Raw genomic sequence first — 20,036 nt, 5'->3', positions numbered from 1 at the left:
CTGGGAATGGCGGGAACGCGGGGCGGGAACGGCGGGAGCGCGGGGCGGGAACGGCGGCAAAGCCCGCCTGCTGCCCCCAAACTGCCCACTCCCAACCCCGCCGAACACGGACACACGCACAGACACACCGGTGTGGTTTACAAAGTCAGTACTGCGACTGTTTATTTTAAGCATTGTTTGTTGTTTTTTCTTTTTCTCTATAAGGACATACATAACGAAGTTTATAGTTGAAGTTTACATGCATGACCTCACTCACAAATACCAGTGTGCCACCTTCTGCCGGCAACCAGACCCACTTTAAAAAGACAGCACGGAACGTCTGTTCAGCTGCCTGAACAGGGCATGTTTAGTGTCCTTAATAATAGATTTACATTCTCAAACATTTCATAGTTTACGCAGTAACAACAAGGGCACAGTGGTACTTTCAAGACTCACACTTAACAACAGATGCACCATTGACTAGGTTTTTTTAGATGTGCCACAGAAATCATCACTTTTTGCTTTCAGAAACATATACAACTATCATGCCTGTGGGAGATTTTTGAAAACTGGTGTTCAACAATTACAAATTTATCATCAGGACTTGGCCCTGTGCTTTAGCAGCAAAAACAGTTTCAGCCACAGAGGCTTGTATTTCCAGGAATAATTAGCAACAAATCAAGGTATTTACTTGCTGAAGAATAAGTACTCTGGCTGGGCATTCCTGTCCCCCTTAACTGTTGTTCTAGGTCTACAAATCCCTTCCTCTAACCCCAGCTGACATTCACAGTGTTGTTTCCCACAAGAGGGGGTAGCGCTTTGGTACAAGTTTTTCACATACACGGGGCTGTTACTACAGTCAGAGCTCATGACAATCACCCCCAGTACCTGGCAACTCTAAGGCTTTATTAGGCAAATGAAATCAGCATTTCTTTAAGCTAAGTGACCTCCTGAGCACCTCTCCTGCCTTCTGTCCTATCCCACCCACCCCATGAGATTCAGAGCACTGCAGCTCCCAGCTCTCTAACCAAGCTCCAAGCCAGCAGCAGGTGCTTAATTTGAATTTGACCCTGGGGCCAAGGATAGGGCAGCAGTCCAAGCAAGCCTTGCACCACTTTGGTGACAGCTCCAGGGCCCGAGCTGGGCTGACACTTCCCCAGCCCCCATGAGTAAAATGTTTACACAGTATTTCTGTTTCAGCAAAGGAGACCAGGAATTCACATTGTATTACATGGTAAAACAGGGATACTCTCTGCAATATACACACAAATTCCAGTCCATGCCATGCCATGCAAAGACATCTTTCTCACCATAAAAAAGTCCATTTATTTTAATCTGAGAGGGACAGATTTTCTACCTTTCCTCTGCAGAGCAGGCAAAAGAAATGTCCCTGCTGCCCTGTCTCAGAACAGGACACTGGAGATGCTGAATTTAACACCACATGATAGGATAAACAGTTGAGTTTGAGTACTATGTTCCATGCCTTCAGACAAACAAAAAAGCCCACCCCAACCAAGAGCCCCCACAAAATTCAAAAGCACACCCACCCCCAAACAAGATGCACAAACTGCAGAAAGAAGCAGAATACTGAGTAATAGCTTTCCTGTGAGAACTGGGTAAGCAGACATTAGGATCACTCAGGAGTTTGTAGTTCATTAAAAGTATTTGCAATATGTAAGCCATTATCATTTACTTTCACTTCAAAGCCAGTCACTTTCAGGTATATTGTTGTTTTTGTTTTTCCTCTGCTCCAGTTTTACAATGTGGTGGGTGAAGAGGAAGGCAGCAGTATGAACATAGAACAAACTCTACGCATGGGTTACAGACTTGCTTTTTGCACAGTTTCCAGCAACATGATTTTTTCCCTTTTTCAAATATATGGGTAAATACTCTATCAAATATTGTGGGAATTTTCTATGGTAATGAACGAACAACATAAAAAAATAATCAGGACACTGGCTATGTGGACAAGAAAACACTGAATGACCAAAGGACAGTAAATCCTCTCAATTCTGTGCAAATTCCAATAAAAACCCACGAAAAGTTCAGTTTTCTTGAGTTTAATTGGAGCTTTATTACTTAAGCTGTGACTTCACAGTCTTCACCTTCAGCGATTTGCAAAGAGGAGGCATACAAGAAAGGTTACAATACTTAATGGAAGGGACTCCCTACTGAACAGGGGGAAAGAAGGCAATCCCAAGGCAGAAGAACTGGGAGAGCCAATTTGTTCTCAAGTCTCGCGTGAGGACTCCTGAAAAACACGATTACTTGAAGCAAATCAAGGAAATAAATTTAGAAAGCAGAATCTGGGAATAAAGCAAGCTGGAACCAGAAAGGAAAGACAAAATGGGGACTATCAACCTGTCAGCCTCAGCTCTGTGCCTGGGAAGATCACGGAACAGATCCTCCTAGCTGCTGTGCTAAGGCACATGGAGGACAGGGAGGTGACTGGGGACAGCCAGCAAGGTTTCACCAAGGACAAGTCCCATCTGAGCAGCCTAGTGGCCTTCAAGGATGGAGTGACCCCAACACTGGACAAGAGAGAAGGGCTACAGGTGTCATTTACCTCCATTTCTGTGATTTTCTGCCTTAGACACAGTTCCCCACAACATCCTTGTCTTTAAAATGGAGAGAGGTGGATTCAATGGGTGGACTGTTTGATGGATAAGAAATTCGTTGGATGGTCACATCTACAGGCTAGTGGTCAACAGCTCAGCATCCCAAAGGACACCAGTGACAAGTGGTGTCCCTCAGGGGTCCATACTGGGACCAGTGTTACTATCGTCTTCATTAATGACATGGACAAAGGAAATCTGCAGGTGACACCAAGCTGAGCCATCCAGCTGACACACCTGAAGGACAGGATGCCACCCAGAGCAACCTGGACAAGCTTGAGAAGTGGGCCCATGTGAAACTTACATGGATTTAATAAGGCCAAGTGCAAGGTGCTGCACCTGGGCTGGGCCAACCCCTGGTATCAATAAAGGCTGGGGGATGAACAGACCCAGAGCAGCCCTGCCAGGAAGGATTTGGGGGTGCTGTTGGATGAGAGGCTGGAGATGAGCTGGCAATATGCACTCACAGCCCAGAAGGCCAATTGTAATCTGGGCTCCATCCCAAGCAGTGTGGGCAGCAGGGGAGGGAGGGAATTTTGACCCTCTACTCTGGTGAGACCTCACCTGGAACACTGCATCCACCTCTGGGGTCCCAGTACAGGAAAGACATCAACCTTTTGGAGCAAGTCCAGAGGAGGCCCACCAAGATGACTAAAGGGATGAAGCACCTCTCCTTACGAGACAAGGCTGAGAGAACTGGGATTGTTCAGCCTGGAAAAAAGAAGGCTTTGGGGTGACCAAACCGTGGTGTTCCAGTACCTTAAAGGGAGCCTACAAGACACATGGAGAGAGACTATTTACAAGGGCAAGTAGTGACAGCACAAAGGGGGATGGCTTCAAACTGAAAGAGGGCAGGTTAAGATTAGGTATTAGGATGAAATTCTTTACTCAGAGGGTGGTGAGGCACTGGAACAGGCTGCCCAGAGAAGCTGTAGATGCTCCTTCCAGGGAAGTGTCCAAGACCAGGCTGGATGGAGCTCTGAACAATCTGGTCTAGTTAAGGGTGTCCCTGTCCATGGCAGGGGGCTTGGAACTAGATCTCTGAGGTCCCTTCCAACTCAAGCCATTCTATGATTCTATGAAAATGCAAATAAACCAAGCAGAGTAAATCCAGACAGAACCCAAACAGTAACAGAGGCTGAATGAATAAATAAAGTCACTAGGATTAAGCCAGATTTATGCTGCCACTCAGCTTCTTGAACAGCCACATAAAGCTGTAACTGACTGTGGCATGGTGGCTTCAGCCTCTGCTCCCTTGAAGCCACTATCCAACCAGGTAGAAAAATAAAGGTCTAATTCACTGGAAATTCTTTCATTTACAAAACTAATGGAATAGGGGGGGTTTTATGCTTCTGCTTCAACTTCTGATTTATCTTCAACTCCATTCTGCGCATCTTTCATTTCTGCATCTTCAGTGTGGCTTGTCTGAAGAGTAGCAGAGGACTAAATGGAAAGACAAGAAAATATATTAATATGTTATACAAAATTACTAGCAAACAAACATTGTTTGATTCTTATAATTGGAAAGCTTGTCTACCCTGCCAGACTGAATTAAGATATTACCATCTTCAGCCAAGAGAAACTAAACATTTTCATGCATCTAAGAAACCAGAAGCACTGTAGAGGAGGCCAAAATATAATACTGGTATTAGGTGATTATGATTCTAATGTGGCCTGCACCCACTTGCCACACAACAGTTTCTTAGAAGTCTTTTAACTGAAATTCATTTATGAAGCTTCTGCAGGAACTGTTTCTGCCCTGCTTCAATACCAATCTCATCAATTTTTAGCCATTCCCATGGCCTACCCCGACCCAACTTGTATGAGGCACACTTGCACTCAGCATAAGAAGTATCTTCATTGGACAATTAGTTTTGTGAAGAGAGACTTCAAACTCAACAACAGTGATTTGGATGGATGTCCTGTGCAAGAGCTTAACTGGAAGGAAACATGATCTGACAATGCAGCTGCTCTAAAGCACTCTCCTTGTGCACCTTCCTCATAAAAGAGTAAGAGAGGAGCCATGAGGTAGGGCTCCAAGGTCAGCTTTTACAATAGGACATAACCAGCACATCCTGACCTTGCAGTATTTTTCAAGCACAGTAAGGAGAGGTAAAAATGTCTTGGCTTGCTCATCTCAAAACCTACTGCAATGAAATTGCTATTCCACCTGTCAGCCCAGCATCCTGAGCCGTATGTTTTATGATGATCTTAGATGAGAACCAAACAAAACCAAAGTCTTAAGCATGCAGTGCTGGGAGAGGGGAATAGGGGGGGAAAGGGGCAGAACCTTTAAAATCTTACACCAATTTGGCTGCAACACAAAACCACATTTAAAAGAACATTCATGCACCAAAGGTCAATTTTTCATCCTTAGAAGCATTCCATAAAGCACGCAAGAGCTAAGTCTTCTATCCACAGAAAATCTGACAGCTAGCAATCCTGGGCTTAATGTAAGGTAATAAACATCCTGACCTTCAAAAATTCACGCTTCACATATGTGAACTTTTCAAATTAATGAAATTAACTACTGATGCAAGAGTGGCTGTTGGATTTAACAGACTGCCGGGAATATCAGAACTGCAGTCCAAGCTATCTTCTTAGCTATCAGGCCTTCAGTAAACAAATTCTCCAGAACTTTGAACTTCTACTACACCACCACTAACAGACACTGCTGGAGCTGGAATAAAGCAGCACTATAAATGCAGTAACAGGAAAACAAGCATTTCTTGCAAGAAAACTACCTCAAGACTGGCCCTGGGCATAAGCATCCTTTACAGTTTATAGTTCCATCAATCGCATTTCATATAAAACCATATCCATTTAAGGCAGGCCAGATGGCTCAGATTTAAAAAAAAAAAAAAAAAAGAAAAAAAAAAAAAAAAGAAAAGAAAACCAGCACACTGCACATTCTCAAGATCATCTAACTTGTTGGGAAGAATTCACCAGGCCAGTGGCATCCAGGCCTGCATCAGCAATAGTGTGTCCAGCAGGACCAGGGCAGGGATTATCCTCCTGTACTTGGCCATGGTGAGGCCACATCTCAAATCCTGTGTCCAGTATTAGATGCCAAACAATAACCTTTCATTTACATTTGGTTGGAGTCCAACCTAAAGGATTCTATAACTTTAAACTGGTTCTATCCCAAGCAGATAGGGAAATTGGGACAAAGTGCCATATCTTTCCAATATGCTGAAGAGTCTGCAGTGCAAAGACTATGACTCTGCCTTTTGCCAAGAATATTACTCTGCCACTTATCTGTCTTAGGAGCTGAAGAAAGCACGAAGGCTTTTGTACTTTTAGTGGGTATAGCTTGTTTCAGCAATCCACTCTTCCTGTCCCAACATATCTTGCTGTATCCCACACCTAGTGGAAGAAGCCAGATTCCCAGCAGCTGTGCTAGCTGAAAGGAACCTTTATGACAGAACCTGACAGCTTCAATAAGCAAAGACATCAGGCTGCTTTAGCCAAAAAAAAAAAAAAAAAAAAAAAAAAAAAAAAGAGACAAAGTGAAGCATTTCATGTAGGAAATTGTCAGCTGATACTGAAACAGCTGAACTGTCAGGATGCACTCATCTGAGGACACCATGCCTCTGAAAAGACTCAGTGACACAGTTAACCAAAGGAAATTACTGTACTAATATCTGACAATTTTTTATATTCTCCATGCATAAGGTGAAAATGACCTCGCAAGATACCAGCTTCTGTACTCCTGGTGTTACTAAGGAAATTTGAGTCTGATATAAATCCTGGATTTATCTGAAAAGTTACAGGTCTATCTTGTCCTTCTAGACCATCAGATTTAAGGAAAAGAACTCAAATGTTTCCTTAGGATATGTGATTCTCACCAGTAACCTGAAATGCTTCTTGCTAGCTGATACAATCTTGTTACAACCTGTATTCACATACGGCCATTATTAACTGAACTGGTATTAACTAAAATTCTAGTGAAAGCTTATTAGGAAAACCATCCATACAGCAGAATATTGAATCTTCTGACACTTCATAATCTATCTGTGACATTTGTAATGGAAATCATCAACCACATCCTAATGTCTCTGTGACAAGCAGGATGGTGCTCAGCACAGACACAAGTTGTCACCAGATGGGCACCTTGGGCACCACAACAGCCTGTTCTTTGCAACAGCTTCTAGAGGAATAGGTGTTTTTCTTCAGTTCTAGAACACTGTCATGTTCACATCTCATCACTTCAACTGCTTTCTGATTAACACTGGTCTGTTGCAAATTCAGTCAAAACAGGTAAAAGCTTTCTGTGCAATGGATGGTGCTGCTGGTTTTCCTGTTCAAGCCAGATGGCCCAATCATTTTGACTGTTGGCATTTTGAGTTCCATCGCTGCTCCCTAAAGGAAACTACTTGAGTGTTCTCCTGCTATAATTATCTGTAATAAGAAGCAAGCTGAGTACCTAAACCACAGTTCCTTGTGTAACACGACACCACCTCCTGTAATCTTTGGAGTAGTGTTACTTACCTTCAAGTCTTTGTCTGCGAGCCTTTGGAACATGTTGGCGTACATCTTTTTCTCCTTCTCATGCTGCTCTCGAATTTTTTGCTGACAAGTCACCAGTTGCACTTTGGCAGCTTTGTTACTTGGATAAAGTTGTATCACTTTCTGGAAATCTGCTCGGGCCAGCTCGAAGTCATTGACAGCCAAGTGAGCTTCTCCACGCCGGAAGAGGCCTTTCTCATTGTTGCTATCCAATTCGAGTGCCTGCATCCAAAACAAACCAAAACCAAACCACATACACTAATTATTCTCCTTTTACAAAAATTACATGCAATCAGAACATCAGAAACTGCACCTTCTGCTGTAGACTTACGAGTCTTGTCAGGGCTTACTAATAAAGTGAGTGGAATACAGTAGAAGTAAGTACAAAGAGGAATGAATATATTCAGCTATTTGATAAGAGAACCAGCAAGTCTAAGATTTAGGCAGGGACTAATCCTGCTCCTTGAAAGACCTTTGCCAACATGACTACCTTCACCACATCTCAAGTATCTTATTTCTAAATACTTGAACATTCTCAATGTAACAGCAAGTTAGTAAAAGATGTTCAAAGGGCACTAATTATGAAAATAATCTGTTGGATATTTTGAGTGCACAAAATATTTTGCACTACCTGAATGACAGCTGGTAAGAAAGACCTAACACCATGAGGCCTGTTGTCCCTAAAATTTTTAAAGCATAAAAATTTAAATTTTTAAAATTTTTTAAACTTGTTTGACTGCTTGTGCAGTTTAAGAATAAACAAACTCCTACTACCTTGTTGCAGTTCTCCAAAGCCTGTGAGTATTCCTTTAGCTTGAGATGGCACATAGCTAAGTTAAGGTGGGCAGCAAGCCTCAGGCTTTTGGCTTTTGATTCCTCCTCCTTGGAGAGTCCTGACTCGTGCTCCAGCCATGACACAATCTTCTTATACTGCAATGCTGCCCGCTTGTATTTCCCCTCCTGTAAACAAGGCAGTTCAATTATCACACACATTATCACAGTAACTTTTATCTCCATCAAGTCCCTTTTGCCTGCCTTGAGCAAGAGATCTAAAAAAACCTAATTTGACCAAAAAGTAACTTCTATCATCAAAAATATACTACTTCTGAGAGCCATTCCTGCACAGGATCAGAAAACCTTTAGGAATACTTAACTGGTCCTCCACTAGAGCTAGGGGTATATGCCAGCATTAATACTTCACTGAAATCCTTCCCTTACATTCAACTTTGGATGCAAAAATAAGAGAAGATGGGGCATTCTCAAAATGCAATACAAAGATAATAGGAAACTCTTCCTTTAGCTGGTCAAACTGCTTTAAATAGCTTCTCCACACATCTCTACCCAAATTTATGTTGTTCATTCATAGCACTGTCCCACAGCAGGAACTGAAATACTGTACATCCCACAGTGTTATCTGTAGATACAGCAAACTGCTGTTACAGAAAGCTCCCTGCAGAGTTACTTCTTTCTGAGTTTCTTCTTTTTTTTTTAAGACACATTTCCTCCCAGTTCTCCCTGCAAAATCTCACAGAATACCATAAACACCACTCAGAAATGACAGAAGCTGTAATCATTATCAACTCATGACATGGACTAAGAAATGCTATTATTACTTGGGGACTGCAACTTACCTTGAAGTACTGAGTGCCTCTCTCCTTCACAATGCCGCTCTGTTCCAACTTCTCATCTGTGTTCATTTCCCAGGACTCCTTAGCCTACCCAAACAGGAACAATTCCAGTCAACTTCAATACAACTTCTAGGGAAATCAAGTAGCTACATTGTTTCCCGCTAAAAGTATGGTTGAGATAAGTCTGGCAAAGCAGAGCTTTGCACTGCTAATGGCTTAGAGCACCAGAGATGGCAACAAACAGGGATAGAGGGAGAATAAGGATCATTTCAGTCAAGAGCTCTCAGCACATCACCATCATCTCTGGCAACAGTGGCCTCCCTGTTTCACACGACCATTCAAGGATTCCATTGTCATCGTTTAAGCTGCACTCCCACTTTTTCCCTCGCTTCCAGATCTCTTTGGGATTTCACATCTTGTTCTCACCTTTTCAAAGCTTTTGAGTTTCACTTCATACTGCAGCTCTGCATCTGGAGGGATCTTGAATTTCTCATTCCCAGCACTTCCAAAACCATAGCTGTAGAATGGGGGTGGGAGAAACAAAAATTATAAAGAAGAGAGTTCAAAACTATCCATCCAGCTCTATTTGCTACATACAAAGATGGAGACAAAAAATCCATGCAAATTTGGGATGCGCATAAATTATTATTACAAGACAAAGGCTTGAAGAATTCTAGGTACAATTCTAAAATTAGCAAGTACAGGGCAGAAGAAAGCAACAGAAACATAGTGTTGACTTCATTAATCTTTGAACAGTTCCTATTATTTTATTAGCTTAGTTTACTTTAAGGAAAAGCAAGTAAACCTTTCATAAAAAAAAAAAAAAAATCAAACCAAAACAACCAACTTTCAAATTACACCTATCATAGTTAATATTCAAGGTCTGAAACTGAGTGTTGCGTTCAGAGCACCTGTATTTCAGTTCTATTCTTAGAAGAGCAAAGACAATAAATACCAAGATTAAGTGAGCAGCTGTACACTTAACACACTGCTAACCAGCTGATAAACAGGAAATGCCTACAGAAAGGTACTGCAGTGCAACTCCAGTAAGAAGCTGCATATTAGCAGGAAAACCCTCTAGATCAGATTGCTTTCCTCTTCTGCTCCCATCAGGCTCAGTTACAGTTTAAAAAAACTCATTAAAAACTGAAAGAAGTTTAAGTTTGATGAAAACAATCCGTGCAACTACACTTGTTTTGGATGTGTTCTCACTGTAAAGAGAAAATTCTGCCTATATCCAAGTCTACACTGCTTTGCAGTAAGCAGTCATGAAGAGGGGTCACAAAAATCCTAGTTAGAGAGCAACAACATTTTTAAAAAATATTCAGAGGTCAACATTACAGAAACCTAAGTAAATTTTTTCTGGACTGCTACTGCTTCACTAGGAAGTGGCAAAGCAATCTTAGCTTGATACTTCTCATACATCAATTTTTTGGGGCCAATCCAAGTTTCCACCACAGCATTGAAAACAGCTGAAAGGCATTATAATAAAACATTTCTTTCTTGCCAGACAATTAGTATAAGCCCTTCCTGCATCAAACACCTGAAACAGCATACCTGGGTTTGAGATAGAACACAGATTCCTCTGATTTCTCCATTTTTTGAATTGCTTTCTCCAGGCCATGAGGGATATCAAAGTTTTCACCTTCTCCAATCTCAAACCGCAATTCCCGCTTGTCAAAAACACGATCTCCGTGTCGGCCTTCAAACTGGACTGGTAACAAAAACCAGAACAACAGAGAGAAATCAGAAGGTATCTCTGTATGGCAGTGGGCAGGTACCCAGGAGTGCACAGGGAGTTCTATACAGGCAGGCAGCACACACAAAGTGCCAAAGCCTCCTTCTAAACAGTCTTTTCTCTTTGAGTAGCTACCTATGGCATGGCAGCTACTGGCAGCAAACAGAATTTTGCTGTTAAATTTAACTACCCCCCTTTTGTGTTGTTGTTCATTTAAGTGTTTGTTTTTTCCACTCTGACAACAAGTGCCAGAATGACTTCCCCTCTTGTTCCTCAGCACATGGAAATACTTTATGAGACTCAATCACCTTTTGTGATCAGATAAGCACTTCAACAGATTCAGTATCACCAGAAAACACAGTTGCTGCTGGAAAATGTACACCTTGCTAGAAACAGGAGAAGGAAAGATTACTCTAGGTTAAGCAACTTGGTACAGAAAAGAGAAGCCATGTATTGCTCTCCCTCAGGATGTGCAATTGTAGAATGTGAAAAGGTTCTGTCATTCCACACAGCAAATCCATTCACTGTTTGGGTAACAACACTTACTCTCTACAAGTGCATCCTCATTGGGCCTGGAGTAGCCCTCCCCTTTTTTGCGGATTCTTCGGATGATGCCACCATCTTCTTCATCAGTGAGGTCCTCCCCCTTGAACTCAAAAAGTTCGATCTGTGGAGGGAAAGAAAAGCTTTGCATTTATTCTCATTAGAACAATTTAGTAACTCACAGCATTTGTTCTCCAGAGATCTTTGAAACTTTAAACTCACTGCTGTGACAAATTATTTAGGATTTTTAAGAGCTAGCATTAATGTAGGAGACAGGTATCCAGACTGAATCTCTGAATCTTCACATGCCTTTTTAAGTAAATGTAAATCATAGTTTCAAGTGGGAGTATCACAATGACATAGAAAAAGAGTCTAGTTACAGAAGATATTTTCCATTACTGCTATGAAGTGAAGAAAAAAAATTATCGTATGTTTGAGTAAAACAATAGTGAAAACTATTCCTAAGCACAAAAAAGCAAGCCATTATAATCAGCATTGTTTAGACTACCTCATTAAAAAAAAACTTTCAGAGCTAATGCTGTGGAGACTCCTGACACTGGACTTAAGATAACTGGAATGCAAAAGGAATTTAATATCCACCAGTACTTCCGCTTTTTATTTTGACTGTTACCTAGTAACAAGTAATATTCAGGTCTTTCTCTTCAGTCAGTCTGAAAAAAGTCATTCTTGAACATCCTACTGATGACCATAGAGGTGTGTACCTCCTCCCTCACTTTTTTTTTTTCCCCCCAGCATGAACAATACTGTTCTATGGGATAATCTATCTATTTATACTGCTCAGCAAAAACAATCATGAGGAAAAAAACCTCATTGCCAGATAAAAAAACCCCAAACTTCCAAATCATAGGACATGCATTATTTCACGTCATAAAGAAATGCTGGTGTGATGACACAGGTACAAAATCTCTTGATGTAAGTTTTAGAGAGTCTTTTGTAAAGCAACTCGTACAAAATTTTAGTATGATGATAAGCACTTGCAAAAGAATCCTGCTGATATTGTATTAAGTAATAAAAAGTAAACCTAGGTAAAACTGAAGAAGTGGAAACCTAAAGAGCCTTTAGCTGTTTAAGAGTCATACTAGCCAGAAACTACTTTAACCTAATAAAACTTGGGAAATTTTTCTGGATCTAAGTTCCAACCCACACCCCTGATCAGCACACACCTAGCACTACTCACTTGTTGCAGCTAGTGAGCCCCAAGCTATTTTAAAAGTTAGGGAAGCACAAAAAACCCCCATCATAGGCAGCTTTGGTGCTTTTCCTTCTCCTCTCTTCCCTTCAACATAACTCCTCAGGGAGGCGTTAGGGGATATCAAGACTCATGAATGAAACATTACTTTTATCTAAAAGCATACCCAGAAAATGGAGGGGCCAGACTGGCAGCATCAAGGAAAATTCAGTGGGAAGTGAATAACCCAGGTGACCACATTGGATGGACCCAGCAGTAGTCTAATGGAACAAATCCCATCTTGCAATTCATGCTTTTATTTATCCCAGTGTTAGGTATTACCTCTTATTAAAGGACAATGAAAGCTCCTCTGCTTTCTGCTGTCCACGTGCATCCTCTGTAGTAGTGCTAAGCCCTTAAGAATGCCCCACTGTGCTGCCGAGCTTGAGCTTTTAGCTTCCATTTCAATCATCAGCTCAGCCCTGATTACACCTGCTATCACTTGCACAGAAGCACACAGCACTCCAACATGTGTAGTTTGATCCAATGCAACTAAGCAATGAGTAACTTCAGGTTTATGTAAGAAAATGCTGCTTATGAACAGCTCTACGTGATACTGTTTTTCAGAAATAATGGTATTAATTTTGATGTACTCAAAGTGAGTAAGATATCATCCCTCAGGAGGCAATACCTGCTAACAGCAAGTCCATGGAAAAAAAATAAATGCAAATACACTGTCCAAATGCAAAGCAAATGCAATATCCATTATGTGAAGGTCAATGGCACCTGGCCTAAATCAGCAATGGTGTGGCCAGCAAGACCAGTGACTGTTCCCCTATATTGGGCACTGGTGAGGCCACACCTCCAATCCTGTGCTCAGTTTTGGGCCTTTCAGTTCAGGAAGGACACTGAGGTGCTGGAGCATGTCCAGAGAAAGGCAACAGAGCTGGGGAAGGTTCTGGAGCACAAGTCTATGAGGAGCTGCTGAGGGAGCTGGGGGTGTTCAGCCTGGAGAGAAAGAGGGTCTTGGGGGGAACCTTCTCACTTTCTACAACTCCCTGAAATGAGGCTGTTGCCAGATGGGGTCAGTCCCTTCTCCCAAGTAACAAGTCACAGAACAAGAAATGGCCTCAAGGTGCACCAGGGGAGGTTTAGAATGGATTTTGGCATTAGAACAGGCTGCCCAGTGAAGGGGTTGAGTCGCCCTCTCTGGAGGTGTTTATAGGTGTAGATGTGGCACTCCAGTTAACGGTTTAGAGACTGACTTGAGGCAGTGTCAGATTTATGATTGGACTTGATGGCCTTGAAGGTCTTTTTCAACCTAAATGATTCTATGTAGAATTTACCCTTCTTAACAGATGCTCACTGTTTCCAATAAAATCTAAACAAACTTTCAGTCTTTGCTCCACGAGCTATTTTCACCTTTCTCAGATATTAGATAAAACATTTAATCTCAGAGCAATGATCACTTTTAAAACTTTCCTTATGCCCCTAACTGTGGGATTCCATTCCATTGATTAAGTGCTTTAGAGCAAAGAAATTTTAAAAATCACGCTTTAGAAAAGAGTTTGCCTTTTCTCAGGTAGAATTTATTTTGAAGCAATTGTTGGCAAATTGAACTGTTTCAGCAGTAAGAAAAATAAATCCTCTCCAAACCCTGTTGAGACTGTCAGGGTATGCTCCAGAAACAGCTTTAATGTCATCCTACATGGACAAATCAAGCACAAGTCTCAGCACTCTGAGCAACCTTCTCACTTCTGAAATAACACACAAGACAGCTGCTGTTTCCACCCTCTTTTGGGAAGGAGGGGGAAGATGTGGGGGGAAATTACTTTTAAGATCAGTAGGAAATAAAATGTCTCCTCTCCTGGTGAGGCTGAGAGACACCAAGGATAACTGGCTCCACGCTCACCAAGACATACAGCTCATCCCCAGGAGAGCAGCTGGCCATGTGAGTTGTCAAACTGGGTTAACCCAGCTGCCGAACTTGAGACTGCTGAGTCTGTCACAGGGCCTGACTGAGTGCACAGGACTTCATCTATGGTGGCAAGATTGATCAGTGTAGCCTGGATGCACAGAGAGACTTTGGTAATAAAATAGCAACCTGAATCCAAACTGGTTTTATGGTGCTTTAAGGATGACTGAAATGCTCAGTCTACAGAAAAGAGTTCATAATTGCAGAGCTGTTCAAACATTGTATTCCAGCAGTTTACATGGGGCAATTACCTCTTTTCTCCCTCAAATAGGTCATTAGAGATAATGTTAATGTTGTAAAGAAAACACAAGAAAATATAAAAAGTATTATTGAGGGCATTAATTGCTCTTCCTGTTGTTGAAAGCCTCACAGCATTTAATATATCATCACTTTGAGTGTTGTGAATTGGATTAAAGATTTAATTTTCTTAACTACTTCAGTCTATCACTGAAATAGTCTGCCCTCCCAGCCAGCACTTTATTGCTGCAAATCACTGTGTAAGTGCAAAACTACAACTGAACACTGAAGATCATTCAAGTGTTTTAAAAACTCAGAGAAGGCCATTACAGAGCAGTGGCAGCCAGACTAAAATTTTGTCCACACTACCCAAAACTGACCATATTATTTTCCTCAGAAAACATAACAATCCGGTCTTGAAAGGATATTGCATCACACATTTTTTCAAGCATACAGTTTTTGTGACCACCTCTCACTTACCTCAAAAATCAGTGTAGCGTTGGGAGGTATCTTTGGGGGGCTCCCAGCTGAGCCATAGGCATATTCTGGTTTACACGTAATCCGACAGATTTCACCAATCTTCATAGTGGCCACAGCAATGTCCCATGCTTTGATCACCTCACCTGTACAAGTCAAATGCCAATCACACACAAAAAGCATAATCAGGTGAAACTGAGCATCATCACCACTTCTGGTATACAAAAGCTAAGGCAGCAAAAATACTGAAGAACTTGTGCTCAGTCTCACTCATGTACATCAGTTTTAAGCCTAATCAAATTCTAAAGTTTCCCAGGGACCCAAATTTGGCCCAAGCATTTCTTCATTCTAGATGCAACTCTTTTCATAGAATAACAGAACACAGACACCAGCTGAAGTTCATGGCACAGTCCCAAGCGTGAGGAAGTAACAATAAACTCTTCCGAGAGGAAGGCCTTAGGGTGAGAGATTGCCTGCTCCTGTTTTGAAAACAATCCAAACCAACAGCCTTTTCTGTTTGTACTTTATCAGCTGGCAAAGAGCAGCACCAGTGGCAACTAAAAGTTACAAATATTTGTAACAGAAAGGGGGAAGAAAATAGTAGCAGTCCTTTCAAAGGGAAGAAAATCTGTAACAAAATCGCCTCTTACTCAAGCTTTCCTAATTGCTCCTCCTTTCCACTCATCAGACTTTTTATTAGGTCTTGTATTAATAGGTACACTTAATATCATCTCAAACTACAGTACAATTAATTCACCTCTCTTTAAAAAAGGAGCTATTATCTATTTTGAAAAAAGCAAAAGGTAAGGAACTTCCAGGGAAGAACACAGGACTGAGTAATAAGATTTGCTGGAATAATGATGCTTAGATTTTCAAAATATAAAAGATTTTGATAATGAAGAGATGCACTGCTCAAAGATTCATATTTGGGTTGAGAACTTTGTGGAAAAGAGAGTATGTTTCATCATGAGATAGCTGCCTCCGTGTAACTTGTCCCAGTATCTGGTCACAATAAACACTCCTGAACTAAGGTGTGCCCCCCAGAAAAACCAAACCACCAAAATGCATATTCTGGCTATTCAACTACGCTTTATCTCTACATTTCAGGACAGATTTGCTCCCCTGGAGTGCTTTGTCTAAGGCCTGTGAATTCTTCAGCAGGCCTCTCAAGGGGCTACACAGTTCTCTCATTCAGAAAAATCTCCAACACATTCTGACAGGGCCATTCTATAAACTCTTAGACTCTTAAACTCTAAGACAAAACAAGTTTAAATACCAATTTTGAAAGGCAAAGGAGCCACACAAGGAAAATCCCAACTCAATTATTACTAAAACTGATCAACACCAAAAACAAGATATTACCTTTCCCCAGGTCAAATGAGAATTTGTCTTTTCTGTCCAGACTGGAGTCAAATTTTGTGCCATCTAGAAGCCAGCCTGTGTAGTGGACGGTCACCTTATCACCGATCATCGGAGACTCTGTCCCACTGCCTTCTCTCTTGACAACCTGAGAAAAACAGCAATCAGCATTAACATGATGGAAATCAAGCCTGCCTGCCCACTGGACATGAATCACAAATACCTAGATCCGTGTGTTATCATCTTTAGTAGACAAAGGATTTGCAGGTTTCCTTCAGTCACCTGGAAATGGACTGGCTGTTCTTTCTGCAGATTAGCAGTGCTGCAAATGCAGAACCTCAAGATGGCTGTGCTGTGATACAAGAATTTAACAGACAACAGTTGGCACCAGCTTACAGATCTCTGCATTAGGCAGGGTTTTTTTCTTCTTTATTCAGGTATTTGCCTCATCACACCAGAGTTCAGTGTTTCTACACAAAGCACTTAAACAAGAGAACGAGGTGGTTCTTTCCATAAAAAGTCTATTCCAACATGTAATCTGAAATTATTTGTGTTAAACCAAGCGGTTTAATGAAGGTCAGCAGTGTCTCACCCCAAGCAGGTTAATTCTATTAGCCTACAGAGTAACACTTGAAAATTATTTATCACTATAATTTGTCCTCCCTGACCATGGATGGTCAGCACCCTTGTCTCACATACAGCTGCAAGGATTTGATTTTCTTCTCAGGGGGTTCCCCAGCCTGACCAGGAAGACAAGTATTAAATAAATCCACACTATTCAGAAAGTGGGGACAATCTCTCTGGTGTACATTTGAAGTTTATATGAAATTAGAGAATGATAGTGACGTATCTCACAGGCAAGGATGAGAGGCCTTGCCCATAACAAAATTTCTGAAGTTCAGATTTGAATTTTTCCCAATATAGATTGAAACCATCTAGCCTCAAGCCAAAGTTCTGCATTATCTTAGCCCGGTAAAAGAGGACCCGTGGAGGACCCTATTTGCCTACATCACAGAGAGCTGGAAAACATTCTGTTACAGAAGATAAACATCTATTCAAGGACCGTTACAAAGCATCCCTTCTTTAAATGTCATGTTTCTGTATCAATCATCTTTTTCACTGAAGGACACAGACCTTTGGGAGTCTCCTTCACAAATTTCAGCTTCCTGCAACCCACAGTCACTCTCCCACCATCCCTGTGACTATACAACTGAAATGCCAGGATCCTCCATCCAAAACCAAACGAGCTGAAAGCACCTCACTGAAAGCATCAAACAAACAAACAAACAAACAAAACCACCCACAAACAAAACCTAGAAAAAGTCCTGCCTGCTGTTCTCTAAGGAAAGGATGCTCAACATGAAAAGGGATTCCTGACCTCACACAGCACACCATCCCTTTACCCTGCACCAGCACCACAGCCGTTATTAGCATTACAAAACTATAATCTACTGATGTCTCCCCAAGGAAGGCAAAAGTTGAAGCAACCACTCTCAGAGAGATAAGGAAACAGAGAAGTAGGAGAAAACCACATGAATCAGGTAAGCAACCTAACCTACATCATCTTTAGGCATAGTTCTATATAAAGCAGATGCAAACTAGCACTTTAAAGCAGCCAGTCTGATGTAATTTTGAAAAACTAACTGCATTTAATGGAAATTACTAAACTTTACCAAATGCCATATTCTAGTTGTGTCATAGCAAGGGATTCTAGAGTAACAAATATCTCATTTTCATTATTTATACAGTTTATTCTTTTGCATTTATTCCATTTTGAAAAGACTGAAGTTTCACTTCTGAATATGGCAATCCTATTTTCTGTAAAGAGTTACATTTTCTTTTCAGATGGAAAAGCGGGATTTTTCAGTTCACATGGCATTTCAAATGACTTATTTCCAAACTTAATTACTTATTCTAGGAATTGCACAAGCATATTCAGCAATATCAGGTAAAAAACTGTGGATACTATTCTGATATAAAACTAATGAGCAAATAAACACACTCCTGGAATCACGGCAACAATACCAGAACAAAACTGGTGTAGGTTAGTTTAGAGCTAGACCCTTGATTTCAACAGATGCATTTTGCACTCCAGCAATAATGAGAAAAATAAAACCCATGAAGGCTGGACTTTGTGACCTCTACGGTATTTTACTTATGTATTTTTGTGATTTTCACAACCTCACTTTGTTTGCTAGTGTTTTCTACTCCCCTCCTCTAAAAAAAAAATTAAGTAAAAAAAACCCAAACAAACACCAACGACCCAAAAAACACCTGCTGCTTCTCCATCATTAGCCACTGCATGATTCAGGCAGACCCTCACTGCCTTCTACCATGCTAAAGGGATTTGGGCTGTAGGAGACCTGGGCAGCCGTGCAAATGGGAACTCTGACTTGACACGGTACTATGTGCAAAACCCAAAAATTCTCACCTAAGCATGCTAGCAGGAAACATGGAAAAGCAGAATATATCAGCCAACATCTCCAATCTGCTCCCTGATACCCCTCCTGAACGGGAGACAGCGCCTCCGTAACAAACCCAGAATTTAATGGCTCTAAAGGTTAAATCCAGAATTTTGCCTTTCCTGCGGTGCCCTTTTCTCCTTCTGAACACCGTAAATCCGAAATTTTACCATGGCTGAACAAGGCTTTTAAATAATCGCTGAAGTTTTTAGCAGAGCCTAAGGAAGTTTCTAGAGATATGGAAATAGGCAACGTCTGACAGAGGAAGTTGGCGCGACTCCCCCTCACGGTATAAATCCCGCTGCCCTTATCGCCTCCTTCCCAGTACAAAGGAGAGCGCCGCTCCGCCTCGGCCGGGCCGGGACCTGCCGGGCCTGCCCAGGGCACAAGGAGACAGCCGGGCCTGCCCAGGGCACAAGGAGACAGCCGGGCCGGACCGGACCGCGCACCTGGGCCCCGGGGGCTGCCCTGGGGGAGCCTGAGGGGAGCACGGCGGGCCGGGCACCGAGCACACGTGCCCTGCCGCGGCTCCATCTTTAATCCCCAGCCCCGGACACGTGCTGGGGGGGCGGGGATGGACCGGGACCCCCACAACCCGGACAGAGAGCTCGCCCCTCCTGCATCCCCCTCTAAACCGCTGGGGGAAGCCCGAGGCGGCGAGAAGCGCCTTTTCCCCGCACAGCCCCCCGCGGGCCCGAGCTCTCCGGGCGGGCGGGCGGCGGGGGCCGTGAGGGGCCGTGAGGCGCGGGCAGCCCCGCGCGCGGCCGGCCGGACAGCGCCTGCGCAGGAGGGGCGCGCTCCCGCCCTCAGCCGCTGTTGTTCATCGCCCGCGCTGCGCCAGCCCTGCCCGGACCGCCTCGTCCCCTTCCCCGCAGAGCGAACAATGGGCCCCGTGGGGCCGGGGAGCACCTGCTGGCAGGCCAACAGGAACGCCCCCGCTCTTTCCGCCCCCGCGGGGACCCCTCCGAGCTGTGGGGATGGGGAATAACCGCCCCGGTACCTTGAGGACGCCCTCATCCTGCTTGGGAGTGATGTCCACCCCTTCCAGGGGAGCGCCGTCCGCTTTCATCTCCTCCGCCGTCATGCCGCCTGCCGCTGCCACCTCTGCGCGGGGAAGGGCCGCTCTGCGGGCTCGGGGCTGGGATGGGGCTGGGATAGCGCCGGGATGGGGCTGGGATAGCGCCGGGATGAGGCTCCGGGCAGCGGCAGCGGGGGCGGGCGCCGCACGCCTCCTTCCCTGCTGCTCTCGCCGCAGCGCCGGCCCCTGGTCGGCCAGGAGGAGGAAGGGGAGGGGAGAGGGAGGGACCGAGAAGTTTCTAGAGCGG

General features: G+C 43.0%; 1 protein-coding gene across 2 annotated transcripts; it reads right to left on the bottom strand.

Moving 5' to 3' along the window:
• Positions 1-131: 131 nt before the first annotated feature.
• Positions 132-19,846, bottom strand: FKBP4 (FKBP prolyl isomerase 4). 2 transcript variants are annotated; one of them, XM_083854781.1, is made up of 10 exons: positions 19,712-19,841; positions 16,253-16,397; positions 14,894-15,036; positions 11,016-11,136; positions 10,289-10,445; positions 9,158-9,248; positions 8,735-8,818; positions 7,878-8,063; positions 7,086-7,325; positions 132-4,037 (listed from the first exon to the last, which is right to left on the bottom strand). In XM_083854781.1, the coding sequence occupies exons 1-10, from the start codon at positions 19,793-19,795 to the stop codon at positions 3,939-3,941; spliced, it is 1,350 nt and encodes a 449-aa protein (XP_083710907.1). In that variant the 5' UTR covers positions 19,796-19,841; the 3' UTR covers positions 132-3,938. The 2 variants fall into 2 exon arrangements, with proteins under 2 accessions (XP_083710907.1, XP_083710908.1); XM_083854782.1 differs by lacking the exon at positions 132-4,037 and adding an exon at positions 6,424-6,489 and having other exon boundaries at positions 7,047-7,325; positions 19,712-19,846.
• Positions 19,847-20,036: the final 190 nt, after the last annotated feature.

Source organism: Zosterops lateralis, assembly GCF_965231275.1.
Source record: "Zosterops lateralis genome assembly, chromosome: 2".
NCBI classification, from domain to species: domain Eukaryota; kingdom Metazoa; phylum Chordata; class Aves; order Passeriformes; family Zosteropidae; genus Zosterops; species Zosterops lateralis.
This window is presented reverse-complemented; position numbering and strand designations above follow the sequence as displayed.